Genomic DNA, 15,811 nt, shown 5'->3' with positions numbered 1-15,811 from the left:
TACAGAGGAAAGAGGAATTTCACCACCTTCTCCGATTCATCATACAGTTCTGGGAGTGAATCGGAACAGGTGGGCCCGAGCACTGGATATAATTACCAGTACCAAGACTTTGCCTATCAACAGAATCCTTTTTTAGGCCAAGGCCAGGGGCAATGGAGACCACCTCGGGGAAGAGGCAACAACTGGGCCTGTGGACAGCAGCGGGGACAACAGTCGAATGCCGCCAACTGGGACGGAGGCAGAGGCAGGGCCCAGAAACAGGTGACTTTCCGACCAGAGAACCACGGGGAGATATCCACGAGGAGGAAGGTTTACCGATGGTAGAAAATCCTGAATTCAACCAGGGGGCCAGGACATCCAATCCGATGGTGAACATCTCCAAATATGAATTGAAAGAGGACGAAGTTAAGGTTCTGAGCAGAGGCCTGTCCTATGTTCCAACATCACCACCCAACAAATTCCAACTGAAAACTGAACTGTACAGGTTCTTCAGAAAGATCCGCTTACGGTAGTACTTCAGGAATTCCACCATACAACCAAAGACCTCGATTACAGGACTGAGAGAGCCCTCAATCTTCTTCTCGCCTACATATGCCATGAGCAATAAAATATTGGGTTTTGAAGATGTGGTGATACGAGATATAGACAAACTCCTGAATCTACCAAAGTATACCAAATTCAATCTGAGTAAACTTGAAAAGACAGCACTGGCCACCTTGAAGAACAACAAGGAAGTGATAATCAAGCCCGCAGATAAGGGTGGGGCGATCGTGGTACAGGATGTGTGCAAATATAAAGAGGAACTGTACAGGCAACTGATGGACGGAATTAGCTAACGGAAACTTGGCAAGGATCCATCAAAAGACTTGGCTCTTGAGATCCTACGAGTCACCCAAAGGGGAGTGGACAAGGGTTTTGTCTCAGAACAAGAATTTAAATTCCTTAACCAAAGTCATCCACGCCTGGCCACAATCTATACCCTACCCAAGGTACATAAGAACATGGAAAACCCGCCAGGACGTCCGATTGTGTCAGGCTGTGGGTCGATGCTTGAACCACTCTGCCAATATATTGACTTTTTCTAAAACCAATAGCCAATAAAACCAGAGCTTATCTCCGGGACACGACACAGACAATTAATTTGGTTGATCAACGACCATTCGATCCCAATTGACAACTGTTAGTGACTTGTGACATAGTGTCCCTGTACACTAGTATTCCGCAACAGGAGGCACTTGAAGTCATGGAGAGGGCATTGAATCAAAGAACCGCACCAGTCCCGGTACCGACTGATTTCATCCTAGAGCTGCTCCAAATTGCAATGATGAAGAAGTTCTTCATGTTTGAAGAGGAATTCTTCCTTCAAACGAAGGGAGTGGCGATGGGGGCTACTTTTGCCCCAGATTTGGCCACAATCTTTATGGATGATTTTGAGAGAAAGTTTATCTTCAGCGATTCTAACCCCTTCAGCACGAATTTGGACCTTTGGGTCCGTTACATCGATGATGTGCTATGTATTTGGAATGGGACTCAAGCAGATTTGACGAACTTTCATGTGTGGTTGAATGAAAGAAGCACTGACATTCAGTTCACACTTCAATCAAGTTCAGAACAGATCGCCTTCCTAGACATCACGATTTTCTCCGAAAACAACACTCTGCAAACAACTCTATATAGGAAACCTGCGGAACGTAATTCCCTCCTGCAGTATGGAAGCCACCACCCCAGGGGCCTCAAAGACAATCTACCGGTAGGACAGTTCCTACGGATTCGGCGGAACTGCTCAAGAAAAATCGACTATATGACAGAATCACAGGACCTTGCCAACCGCCTCATTGAACGAGGATATCCAGGAAGACTCGTGAAACAAGCCCGAAAGAGAGCCTGGTATAACCCACAGGCGACGTTACTTGACCCCACAGAGAGTGAACATAAGACCCTTGAGCGTATGATCTGTGTGACCACTTTCTCCACTAGGAGTAATGATATTAAGAAGATCATTAATAAACACTGGGCCCATAGCATCAATCTTGAACATCCGTGAGTCCAAATGGATGGCAATTTGGACTCGATCAACAATGGCCTGAACGAGGCAGATAGTAGCCACGCTCAATTAGCCAGATTAGGCAGGTAAACGTATCTTTACATCTACAGGAATAGGTTTGATACATCATATGAATATCTCTGTTACCCTCATGCCTAGAAACTTTGATAATAACATCTATGAATTCTGTGACTGTCGCCTCACCCTCCTGGTTGAGAGGTGCGCGGCGTCTATAATGGGAGCGCAATCTTTTCCCGATTAATACTGTTATTCAGTGGATGACACATTATATGACTATCGCCTCACCCTCTTGCATGAGAGGTGCACGGCAACCATAATGTACGTGTTTCAGCTTTTCAAATGTACTGAATAATAATCCTAATAATATTGTCGTTTTTTCCAAAATGTATTTTATGGATGTCGTTTATACCCTCCTGTCCGAGAGGTACGTGACGATCAAAATTGTACCATAAGACAGAATTTAATCACGCTAACAAAAATTCCACTTTGTTAAAACGTTTTAAAGGAAAGATATTGAATATGGTTTGTCGTAGCTTCCCCCAGTAATATGGCGCATAACAACTAAATAACTTTGCTACACACTCTTACGTTATGATGCACCTACACATAGATAAAGTTTTGGGTAGTGCATGGAGTCTTTTTTCTATGTCCATCACGTGACGTCAGAGCACACGTGATCGCACCAGCAATACAATCGCTGGATGCGGTGGCTAATTCTAAAAGTTTAGCTGACGGAGGAGCGTGTATGCGGTTTGGTCCTTCAGAATAGACGGAGAGGTAAGAACGCCGTGGGGTGTGGTGACACCGGATACATACTGTAATTGAGTGAGTGAACGCCTAGCTGACTGCCCCCATTTTTTCAATTGGTTTTTGCAGTGTGCGAAGACCGCGGCTGCGGTTCCTTGACCCGGAAGCACGGCGGCGACAGATTGGCCCGTGCATGTAAGTCTGCAATGTGGTTATACTGTTGACCCTAGATATCGTGGCCAGTTGTATGCATAGACGTAGCCAGAGTATTTATTGACTGGCATGGTTTGGTTATATCCCTGTCTGTAGTGTCGGAGTATGTTTGATGGATTCAGACTGATTTTAAGGGATAGGATGCCCTTTTTCTTGAACTCCGTGGACAAGTGAGTAATTGGGAATTACTTGGCGGAGTATTTTGTCCATTGATTAGTGCGTGTAGTAGGTGCAGTTTACACGCCCTTGTGTGTTTGTTTCATCCTCTGTAGAACCGAGATGACCATGATGGCATCTATCCGAATTTGACCTCAAGGAACCAGATAACTCTAATTTACACATAAGTTACCGTCATTGATCCACGCTATAGGGGTCGCTTGGGTACTTGAATTAATGTGCTTAAAGTACCCCTCCATCCTGTCTTTACAGGTTTCCTCTCGTTCTCCTGTCCTTGTTGAGAGACGGATGGCCCAACTTTCCATGGTGATTATTCAACTGTTGGTTTTATTGGTCTTTGTGGCGCCTAGAGCGCGGTTTTAATTCATTGTTACATATGTATAATAACACAGACTTCACTTCAATTTCACAGAAACACACGCCCGCTTGGGTCCCCCTTGTCCTGATGAAGACCCCGTTCTAAGGTTAATGTACACCTACCTGTATGCATAGGGGTCGAAACGTCGACGGCTAGAACTATACACCAGCCGACGCAACCAACACTACGATTACTAAACATTAGCGGCGGTAGTATGGTGTTTTATGTAACTGCAGAGTATTAATTGCTCAATCTTTATTCTGTGGCTCAGTGTTCTGAAGCCAATTTTAAGTGTATTTTACTCGCTTGTATGTGTTGACAAGATTTGCTTGCAGTATGACCAATTGTTGCACATCCCTCCTCTCACACACAACCTCCCTTCCTCTCCTTTTTCTCCCCGGGGCACTTTATTATTGCACTTTTGAAGGAATTTATGCATTTGTGAATGACACATTGTGATTAAACAACAGTGTGTTTAAAAAGAAAAATGAATGAGATATCTTTGTTCTAAGTCTATTGTGTATTTTAGATACCTCCCACTGGGACCCCTTTTTCAATATACCATATAGCACCCCGGTCCCAGTGACTTGTTTGGGTTAACCCGTTTTTGTATAACACTTCCCCTGGGCCCCAGCAGCAGCACTCCCCTGGTAGATTCAAGTCAGGAAACAAGAGCATTTAACATGAGGTCACAGCCTCTTTTTATACACCAAATCCCTTTGTCTCTAGGGTGCAGGGTGGGGGCAAACCAGACGCAGCTGGTTCTGGAGCACTTTGTTTTACTCAGCCCCTCTCCCTATTCACAGGACAGGCCAGGGACATCAGTCGCACCACAGGGGGCGGAGCCACCATTGTGGAGGGAAAGCCCAGCCTTATTCATGTCCCATGTGCAGCCCCTCCCTCTCATCAACATGCAGATCTCCCCATTCACCACCGGGGCAGACCCATCCTGACTCCTGGAGCCAGGCACACCAGACAGCTCCAGCCAATCACAAGCCAGACAGTCAAATCACATTTACTGCACAGGCAGGCCAACTTCTAGAAGTGGCACTTCCACACTAGACACATTAAAGCTGCACACATCACCGCGCAGCATTTAATCACACGAGTCCGCATATACCAAACTCAACCTTGCACTCCCCACGCATCAGGAATTACCATGGACACACACATTCCCCATGCATTCCTATGGGAGGGCAGGCCAATCTCACACATGCACTCAGAGAGCGCACACACTTTACACTGCGCCACAGTGCTAAAGTGCGCAAAGACCAGAAACCATTATACTGATGTAACATTAAAAGTCAAAAAGTTCAGGGGTGAACCTGACAGAAGGGCCAAGTCCAACACCTGAGCAAACCTGCTGAAAGTGGCGCGAATGGACTGGTGCCTCACCTTAGGAGCCTGTGTATATATAGAGGGTTCTCTTTCTTTACTGCACTACCACTCCTCCTCTGTGAGAAACGGGGAGTCTGAGTAAGATGGAACTAGGCTGTGACTGCACTGACCCAGCAGCGGCTCCACTTGGACAGTGGAACCTTGGATCTCCGTCAGACTAGTGCCCACACCACGTATTCAACACAGCAGATGCTGCCATCGCACCCCAACTACGGAAGGTCATCAACATCTCCTTCGAAACAGCGACATTCCTGGAAAGGTGGAAGCACGCCGAAATCAACGCCCTCCTCAAGAAGCCCAAGGCGGACCCCAAGGACCTCAAGAACTTCCGGCCCATCTCCCTGCTCCCGTTGCCGGCGAAGGTCATGGAGAAAATCATCAACATGCAACTGGCCCGCCACCTGGAAGACAACAACATCTTAGACCAGTCCCAGTCCGGATTCAGACGCAACCACAGCACCAAGACAGCCCTCATCACCACCACAGACGACATCAGGCGCCAACTAGACAACGACAAAATATCCTGGACCTGTCAGCCGCCTTCGACACAGTCTGCCATCGCACTCTACAGACACGCCTCCTCGAAGCCGGAATCCAAGAGAAGGCCCTTGACTAGACCACGTCCTTCCTCTCCAGCAGAACACAGAGCGTCCGCCTCCCGCCCTTCCGATCTGAGGCCACCGACATCATCTGCGGCGTCCCCCAGGGCTCTTCCTTCAGCCCGACGCTGATCAACGTCTACATGGCCCCCCTCGCACAAGTGGCCCGCCAACATGACCTCAACATCATCTCCTACGCCAATGACACCGAGCTCAGCCTCTCCCTCACCAAGGACCCGCACACCGCCAAAACTAACCTCCATGAGGGAATGAAGGCCGTCGCTGACTGGATGAGGAACAGCCGTCTGAAGCTGAACTCGGACAAGACAGAGGTACTCATCCTCCGACCCACCCCCTCAGCCTGGGACGACTCCTGGTGGCCGACCACACTGGGAACAGTACCGACACCCACCGACCATGCACGCAACCTAGGATTCATCCTCGACTCCTCCCTCTCCATGTCTAAACAGGTCAACGCCGTCTCCTCCTCCTGCTAAAAAACCCTCCGCATGCTCCGCAGGATCTACAAGTGGATCCCGACCGAAACAAGAAGAACGGTGACACAGGCCCTCGTCAGCAGCAGACTGGACTACGGCAACGCACTCTATGCAGGAATCCCAGCCAAGCACCTACGACGACTACAACGCATCCAAAACGCCTCTGCCCGACTGATCGTCAACGTCCCCCGCCACAGCCACATCACCTCCCACCTGAGAGACCTACACTGGCTCCCCGTCGACAAGAGGATCACCTTCAAGCTCCTCGCCCACGCACACAAAGCACTCCACAACGCCGGACCAGCCTACCTTAACAGCAGACTCAGCTTCTACACCCCCACCTGCCAGCTCCGCTCCACCAGCCTCGCCCTCGCCGCTGTCCCCCGCATCCAACGAACAACCTCTGGCGGCAGATCCTTCTCCTACCTCGCCGCCAAGACCTGGAACACCCTCCCTACCCACCTACGGCAGACCCAGGACCTACTCACCTTCAGAAGACTCCTCAAGACCTGGCTCTTCGAGCAGTAGTGGCTCCCAGACCCCTCAGCGCCTTGAGACCCTCACGGGTAAGTAGCATGCTTTACAAGTACTCTGATTGATTGATTGACTATACACTGCCTACTATCAGCCCCTACCTCGGCGCAAGCGGTCTCCAGGTGGACTGTGCCAGAAGAGCAGAAAGACTAGTGGTCCAACCAAGCATATCCAAAATGTGTATGTGGTGAAGCTAGTCTATCAGGACCACTCAGGCAGATGGTCCTGATGGGTGCTTTTGTTCATTGCTCTGCCTGTGTTGCATGGGACTGGTATTCGGAGTCAGGTGGCTTCAGGCTATTATCACACTGGTCTGGCAGCAGCTCCACAAGGATGCAGTCACAGGGAGAGCACACAATGCCAATCTTTACGGCACAGTAAGTGGCACAAGCTGCATAAAGGCAAAGGCCTGTGAAGTTGAGTTGGTTCTATGCACTTTAAAAGGGTAAAGTACTTGCAGAATCCAACCAGAATCTAAAACGTATTTTTCTTTATCCCTCTCTATATCTCAGGTGGGGGTCGTTCTAACTGTGAAGCCTGGGTTGTCTAAAAAAAGAAAGTATGTAATTAAACTGGTTGGTTGAAACCTACAGACAGCCTGAGGCTGCTGTGATACTAAATAATGTGGCTCCTATAAAGATAGGGGCCCTGGGCCAGAGCCTACTTTGCCTATTTCCTAAAAGGTCTCTTCTGACGCTACCTGTTGGGTTGTTTTCCCACAGCTCCATGAAGCTTTACGATAAAGTAGAAGTTATTTGAAATTATTTGTAGTTCTACTTCTGACACTTCAGTAACCATGCCACCTTACCTGGGAGTTGATTAAACGGAGAGTCGTCTTCGTTCCCACATCGTCTGCATATCGGAGCACGGGGGCGCCGTTAAACCTCAAAACTGCATCATGGGCATCTGGAATGGTGGGGTGGGATTGAAAGGTGGAGGTATGATTAGAGCACTTTTAGAATCACACTTGTCATATCCATGGGAGGGTAAAGATAGGTGCTAGTAAGTAATTATAACAGTAATAATAATACCAATGATAATTGTAATAATACACTGATTAATATTATGATTATTATGATGATGATTATTATTATATTTTTACAGTGCTTCATACTGCAGTTCTGCTATTACTAAGCACTGCACAGATGACATACATACGGAGGTAAATATTTTCTTTCTTGATGATATGTTGGTAGTCAATATCGTGGAGTTTATCAAATTGCTGGGCAATAGTAAATCTTCTATATTGTGCTAGAAAACTTTTTTCCCTTTTGGATGTGCTATCCTTTTGCATCAGAGGGCTCTGTTGTTCATGGATTCGTTTTACCAGCCTCCCTATAAACAGAAGATCTATTTATAATGTGCAGGTGGAATATTAGCTGCAGGAACATGGGTGGTAAATACACCTGCAGGAAATTCTATGCATTTAACTCAGCAAGGCAGAGGGATCCGACCAGGAGCACGCTCAGTGACTTTGTAGTTAAATCTAGATTGCGTTTTTGGCTGCAAAATATTAGGCTGCGTGGCCCAGACCTGTTCTCACAACTGGGAGCATTCACAGGAGATTCCAGAACTCATCTGCACATCTTACCTATTTCCTTGCCCAGTCTGGACCTCTGGATGGACCCAGCTGATGAGACCACAGCACAATTCTTCAGGGGACCCAACTCTTCTGAGAGGTTTTGGACAGGGAGGTATTTTGCCCACTCCACTGTGTCAAGTGGTCCTTGGTGTGACTGGAGTGCCTCCACACTTGCTCTTTCTTTTAGCATGCAAAGCAGCTCATGCCCAGCAGGCTGGGCCCTGTTACTTCCCCGCTTGAGATCCCCCTGCACTACGTTGTACTTGTTCATAGCTCTGTAGCTGAGAAAGACCTTCTGTAAACGTTTGTTGAGTTGGTTGGATGACATCGTCTCGTCCCACACTGCCCAGTGGGAGGACCTCCTGGGGGCATTGTGCCAGTAGCTGGGCCTTTCTGGTTCATGTTGCGACCCTGACAAAACACTCATTAGCGCATGGGAAAAATGAGTTACTCCATTAAACCAGCCACCCCCCGATTTAACAGGAGTTTTACTTGTCTTTTTCTCTGGAACCGTAGGGTAGTGATGCTCAGGTGCAGAGGTCACACTTGAAAAGACATTAATGTATCCACTGGCAGAAGCAACACTTAAGTTGCCTCCAGATGTGGTGTGAATGTTGCGTAGGATCTTCATGATGGAGACTGCCATAGGTTTGATGTGATGCTGTTGGTGGGCATTCCTCATCGCGCTATCCTGGAGCATGAGTCCCGTCTTCAAGCACACCAAGTACAGGACGGCCATGCACAAACAGGAAAAGGTGACACAGAGGCACCCACTGCTGGCCCGTCGTGGAGCACTCAAGAACCATCCTAGGAGATCCATTGCTGGACAAGATGCAAGTCAGAGGCCCTCGAGAAACCTGTTGGCAAAAGATGAAATGCTCAGTAGTGGACCTCAGAGGCTCTGCCCTACAGTGCTTAGCCTCAAAGTTCTCAACTGTAATAGACACAAGACGTCACCCAAGACTATGGAATCTAATGCACTCAATACTTTAATAAGATACTTTCCCAAACATTAAGAAACCTCTAGGCTCAGTCAGCAGGACTTATTTGCATTTACTTGGCATCATACTCTACAACAGGTTGCAAGCATATACTAGGGCTGGAGGTAAAATTCTGGAGGAAGAGGTCTTCGCGACTGCAGTCCTCCTCTTTTTTGCATGGGTGGTGGAGTCAAGACTGGTGTAATGGGGTGGGCTTTTACTATAGATACGTTTGAGGTCTGAATGTTTTAGATAACATTTGACTATGGATATGAGTAAGATCAAGGATACAAGGTTTGGATAGCAGGGACATCAGTCACTCACACAGGGCTAAGATGTCAAGAGCTCTTTTTCAAGTCAAATATTTATAAGGGTTTCTTCTTGAATGGAAAGGACCTTAAGTCTCCACCACAAGGTACCACAAGGCAATGACAAAATTATAGCCCCACCCTCCTGCAGAATGTGATGAGGGATACAAGTCTCCCATATCTCACAAATATTCATTGGCCTGTGGCTGAAAGGGGGCACCCTTCCAAATTTGGGGGCTTCCTGCATAGTTCGGGACCCCCCTGTACCACAGACGCTGCAGCGACCTGAATTATGCCCCTGAAGACCAAATGTCCACTATAAAGGTAAGGGGCATCAAGATTCCATTATAAAGTGTAAGAACTTTCACCCCTCCCTAGTAGTAAGTGACCCTGATGGCTCTCAAAACACGGAAAGAAAATAATTAACATGTGTGCGCACACACACACTCACACTCACACACATGCACATGCACACACACATACACACACACACATACACAAGATACTTCATTGGCAGCCAAGTATACATTATAGTATGATAAAAAGCCTTATCTCAGAAAAGCATGGATGAGGGGTAATTAAAGTTTTTCTCCCACAGAAACCAGTTCAGACAAATACGTGAGATGAGGGGGAATACCAATGAACTGTGCACAAGTCAACCTCCTCGCCATTTTCACTTGTCATGCTTTAAACAAAGGGAAAAGAGGGTCCTTGTTATCAGCCTGACTACAAGTGCAGTCCTTCGCTATAAGCCCAATACTAGAGGAACCCCATTTAAACTAGTCTTAGAAAACAGATACTTCAGCTACATACTGGGCTGAACTATGGAGCCATATACAGGTCAACAAACCTCAGCAGATCAAAAATCACTTCCTCCGAACTCTATTGCACCTTGGCTCTGGTACTCCATTGGACGTTTTACAACTCAAAGATGGCTTGTATAGCACTGAGTTTATAATCAGCCTTAAACATCTTCTCTACTGGGGTAGACTCTAGACTAGTCAAACAGCACAAATATAATTGGAATGATGGTTGAACTTGTAATGGTTGGAAAAAAATACAATCACAGCAACACTTTAAACACACTTTGAACGCAATATGATGCACGGGTTACTGGAAAATTTCTGACCTAATTACCTAGTCCAACCTCATAACTATTAAGGATAACTTTTAGAAACATTTAATGAATTCTTGCCAGAGCTTCACCAAGATTGATTGCTGACTAAAGTTTTATTAGAAGCTGAAAGCCTCAAAGATCTTTAAACCGTATTTGGAGTTGGTACAGCCTGAGTCCATGAGAGCCCTTAATGGAAAGTTTACACTGGGAATATTACTTGTTTTTGGTTCTATAAAATATTGGGATATGACCATGGACACTTCTGGCTTATGTACCTGCGAGTTTGGTGGATTAGAGACACTGAACCATTTCATGTTACTTTGCACAAAAACTCTGATGTTAAGAAAACAGCTGCTTCAGACTTTCTTTTAGAACTATAACATTAGGCTGTGCAATGAGGCAATGACCCTTAGCCAACGGCCTTATTTATAAATATTTTTCTGCCAGTGGTTTCTCATATTGCTTTTGCCTGGAGACTCACAAAATATGCCTACATGTTTCTGCTTTTTCATTCATATTAACATTTTGCAAATAACAGAATATTAAATACTATGATATTTTAGAATACTATATTGTAAACACCAACATTATTTTGAAACATAAAAGAATGATATACATACCCTCTCTATTCTCTCCCACAATATTTTGGCAATGATGATATTTTGGGGAAAGGAAAGGTCTAGCAAACTCAATATCTATATATTGCCCTAAAAAATATATCTACTAGCGAACACTGTACAACATTAAGAGGAAAAGTTCAGAGACACTATTATATCCCAAAAACATTTTCTTATTTTATTTCATATTTTAGTTTTTATACTTATTATATTATTGATTTTTTTAGTCTCATTTTTTCTCTCTTGTAAAAATTACATCAGGTTCATATAGGTTGACAATCAATTACACATAGTGAACATATACTGAATAAACAGTGCAAATCAACAATAAAACACAAAACAATATACAAAAGTGCTATACGATATAACCAGTCGGTGGAAAATTAGATGAAGGCAATGCGGTGGAATGGAACTACGTGCGTTTCGGCCAGATGGCCTTCGTCAGGTGACCGTCATTCATACGTTACGAACATAATCACGTGTAACATATACCTAAACAACAAAAAAATAATAATGTACATATAAATTACACATAAATATCATAACAATTAGTGCTGTCTTTTACTTTATGTACAGTGACTGTAGGGTCAGGGATTACGACTATACAGAATGTTTATATATCAAGCTATCTATTTACTCTATGTTATACTACGTTGCCTATTATTTAAAACATTATCATATTATATCAGGTTTATATGGGTTTATTTGTTTATTCATTCCATTGTCAAAACTTAGTTTCTGGTGGATATCTCGTTGTATATCTAAATTGGAACATTCATCCTCATAAAATCCATTTTTATTTAAACATTTTTTCTGGTATCCAGTATGATGTATCTAACAATTTAGATGCTTCATTTCTACATATTCCCAAATGAAGAAGACCAATAGAAAAAGAGAAGAACAGTGAACAAACCAGGAATAGCTTTGGGTGGTGTAGAGGTGGTATTAAGATTTACCAAGTTAGGCAAAAGACAAATATTGTACTTACATAGAATAAGACTGATGTGGCATATAAAATATTTATTTCCTATGGATGTCAAGTGTCTTTTAGCGACGACGACTAGAACGTAGAACGTGGCTACCCACATAGATTAATACGCGAATCATATAAAAGAGCAAGATATTATGATCGCCAGCACCTCCTTACAGGCACCAACGATAAGCGTGATGCTAGTTTGGTGTTTGTAACAAGACATTCCCAGCTCAATAATCAGATTCGCCAAATCCTATACTCTAACTGGCATATCCTTAACATCAACAAAATGAGTAATGAAGCAATCCAAAAACCACTCTTTGCATATAAAAAAAACAAAAACATAAAAGACATAGTGGTCAGATCAAGGATGATAACAACGAAAGACAAAAGTCAAAGAAATATAATTACCGGGGCTCCGATAATAGGAAACTACAAATGTGGAACTTGTAAAATCTGTCCACAAGCAATAGAGACAAAAAAATTAACGTTCAATAAACTCCCTATCCCCCTGCAAGGTATGACTAATTGCAAAACTACAAACATTATCTACCTACTTATTTGTCCCTGTCATAAGGGATATGTTGGGGAATCTTCACGGTCAGTGTGCACTAGAGTCACTGAGCATAAGTCAGCAATTCGAACTAAAAAATTGAATGCTCCCCTAGTAGCTCACTTTATTGAAAATGATCACAAACCAGAAGAAATACAGTGGATAGTGTTAGAAAAAATTGTGGCTAAACCTGGCATCAATATAGATAAAATTCGCCGAAAACGCGAAGTATATTGGATTTTTACTCTGGACACCGCAAGATCAGGTTTAAACTCTGAAATTCCTTGGCAACAAGCAATTATTTGAGATTGCTTTTGTCTGGATCTAAAATATAGACTTGTCTGTAGAGAAAATTAATTTATGGCATGATTAAAACATATGTGAAAGCAATACGAAAGGAAATGAGGATTTGTTGACTTCTTTCTTGCCATAAATAATTTTAAACTATAATTAAATTGATTTAAATTTTTTTGGGGGGGGAAATAGATAGATACATATAGTATGGGGTCGTAGTGATATGTGGAGGTACAGTAGTAATACGGAATAATAATTGGTGATATTGGTACATAAGTTGCAAGCATTTCTACCATAATTGAGAACATCAGAAGCCATCGCAATATAAAACAGAATATTGCTAAAATAGCCCCCACTGTTAAACATTTTAAATAAATAAATCAAACTACGGAAGTCTATTTTCCATTTCATTTGGAGTACGACAATTGTAAACAAGGACTACTGATTAGTCCATCATTCATATCTATGAAGCACATACGGGTAGGGAGTTAAACACTTCCGTCTATAGGAATATATCTCAGAAAAATGCGTCATGGAGACGTAGATCAGCTGTAAACTATTAGCGGCAATCTAATAAGGCACGTCTGCCCTATAAATATTGAGCTCTCAAACTAGACTGCTTGAACTGGAGACGACGTTAAAACAGATCCCATACTAAACCAGAGCTACATCAAAATGAAGGTATGGTTGTAGGTTAAAGACAAAAACAACATATAGTTTTATCTGTGAAGAAGTTGCGGGTATGGACAATACTAACGATCTCTCTGTACCCATCCTATATTCTAGATTACCTGCCCTCCGCGTACGTCAAATTAATGAATTACCCGACAAGATCAATAAAAGACTAATATAAGGTAATAATTATCGAAGTAAACGTAATATACGAGGAGTATTAACTATAATTTATAATCAGCTCGTAAAATACTGTCTGCTGTTTCCGTTAGTGCAAAGAAGAAACAGATGTCCCTACATTGTGACTCATTTTAGGAACAATAAAAGAAGGACAGGTGTGAGGAAGATATATCAAAGGTACGATAAAAATAAGTTTCAGAAATGTTTTGGGTAAAAAACTGGACAATTTATGTTCAAACGATAAGTGGTATAGCTTTAATTCCATCCAGCGCTGTACGTTATCTACTAGTACAGAGACAACACGTTTTATAACTGGTTATTAGAACATTACTAGATATTATAAAAACATATCTTATGATTTAAAAAAAGTATAGTAGCAATCTATTATACAAATGCCATCTACTTTGTCTCCATCTCCAAGGCCAACATAGATACAAACAATCAGAAGTACCCTCCACGAATATATATAAAATTGTAACTAAACTTCGGAGCGTTCCAAGATAACGCCAGCAACAAGGAGAACTGAAAGAAAAGTTATCAGGTATATCTATAAGATAGATCTGTTAGCGCCTATAGTTTAATCAAATAATTCTCCTGGTGCATAAATAAAATCGTATGCTTGTCTTGCAGTTTGTAAATAGAGTCGTTGTCGCTAAAAGACACTTGACATCCATAGGAAACAAATATTTTACATGCCACATCAGTCTTATTCTATGTAAGTACAATATTTGTCTTTTGCATAACTTGGTAAATCTTAATACCACCTCTACACCACCCAAAGCTATTCCTGGTTTGTTCACTGTTCTTCTCTTTTTCTATTGGTCTTCTTCATTTGGGAATATGTAGAAATGAAGCATCTAAATTGTTAGATACATCATACTGGATACCAGAAAAAATGTTTAAATAAAAATGGATTTTATGAGGATGAATGTTCCAATTTAGATATACAACGAGATATCCACCAGAAACTAAGTTTTGACAATGGAATGAATAACCAAATAAACCCATATAAACCTGATATAATATGATAATGTTTTAAATAATAGGCAACGTAGTATAACATAGAGTAAATAGATAGCTTGATATATAAACATTCTGTATAGTCGTAATCCCTGACCCTACAGTCACTGTACATAAAGTAAAAGACAGCACTAATTGTTATGATATTTATGTGTAATTTATATATACATTATTATTTTTTTGTTGTTTAGGTATATGTTACACGTGATTATGTTCGTAACGTATGAATGACGGTCACCTGACGAAGGCCATCTGGCCGAAACGCGCGTAGTTCCATTCCACCGCATTGCCTTCATCTAATTTTCCACCGACTGGTTATATCGTATAGCACTTTTGTATATTGTTTTGTGTTTTATTGTTGATTTGCACTGTTTATTCAGTATATGTTCACTATGTGTAATTGATTGTCAACCTATATGAACCTGATGTAATTTTTACAAGAGAGAAAAAATGAGACTAAAAAAATCAATAATATAATAAGTATAAAAACTAAAATATGAAATAAAATAAGAAAATGTTTTTTTGATATAATAGTGTCTCTGAATTTTTCCTCTTAATGTTGTACAGTGTTCACTAGTAGATATATGTTTTAGGGCAATATATAGATATTGAGTTTGCTAGACCTTTCCTTTCCCTAAATTGTTCACGAATTCCCTACGAATAGCAAACTAAATATATTGTAGGGGTCCCCATTTTTCCAATCAATAGATACTCGTGGCCGGTCCATGAGGGGTTATTTATAATTCTTGCCTCATCATTGTAATTATTTAGTTAGCCAGCCAAGCTAGCAATGTTAAGGTTATGTTACTATATTAGTTGCCTTTAATGTCATCCAATTTAGTTTGTCCATAAGCGTTGGTTGTAGCCTCTACACCCTGTCATATATTTTCTATTCTCTTTTTTACCTTATATTACATTTATTCCCTT

The 15,811-nt window shown here is 42.5% G+C and overlaps 1 protein-coding gene across 8 annotated transcripts in view; it reads right to left on the bottom strand.

The window, feature by feature from the left end:
- LOC144799967 (beta-galactoside alpha-2,6-sialyltransferase 1-like) overlaps window positions 1-15,811 on the bottom strand; it is a 419,348-nt gene that overhangs the window by 153,867 nt on the left and 249,670 nt on the right. For 4 of the 8 annotated variants that reach the window (XM_078671614.1, XM_078671612.1, XM_078671615.1 and 1 more), the window contains exons 2-3: window positions 8,180-9,027; window positions 7,397-7,494 (exon numbers count right to left, since the gene is read on the bottom strand). The exons of the other annotated variants lie outside the window; for them this stretch is intronic. In XM_078671614.1, the coding sequence (XP_078527740.1) occupies window positions 7,397-7,494; window positions 8,180-8,990 (909 nt within the window). In that variant the 5' untranslated portion in view covers window positions 8,991-9,027. The remainder of the gene's footprint in view (window positions 1-7,396; window positions 7,495-8,179; window positions 9,028-15,811) is intronic. 8 annotated transcript variants of the gene reach the window in all.

Source organism: Lissotriton helveticus, chromosome 12, assembly GCF_964261635.1.
Source record: "Lissotriton helveticus chromosome 12, aLisHel1.1, whole genome shotgun sequence".
In the NCBI taxonomy this organism is placed as follows: Eukaryota; Metazoa; Chordata; class Amphibia; order Caudata; family Salamandridae; genus Lissotriton; species Lissotriton helveticus.
This window is presented reverse-complemented; position numbering and strand designations above follow the sequence as displayed.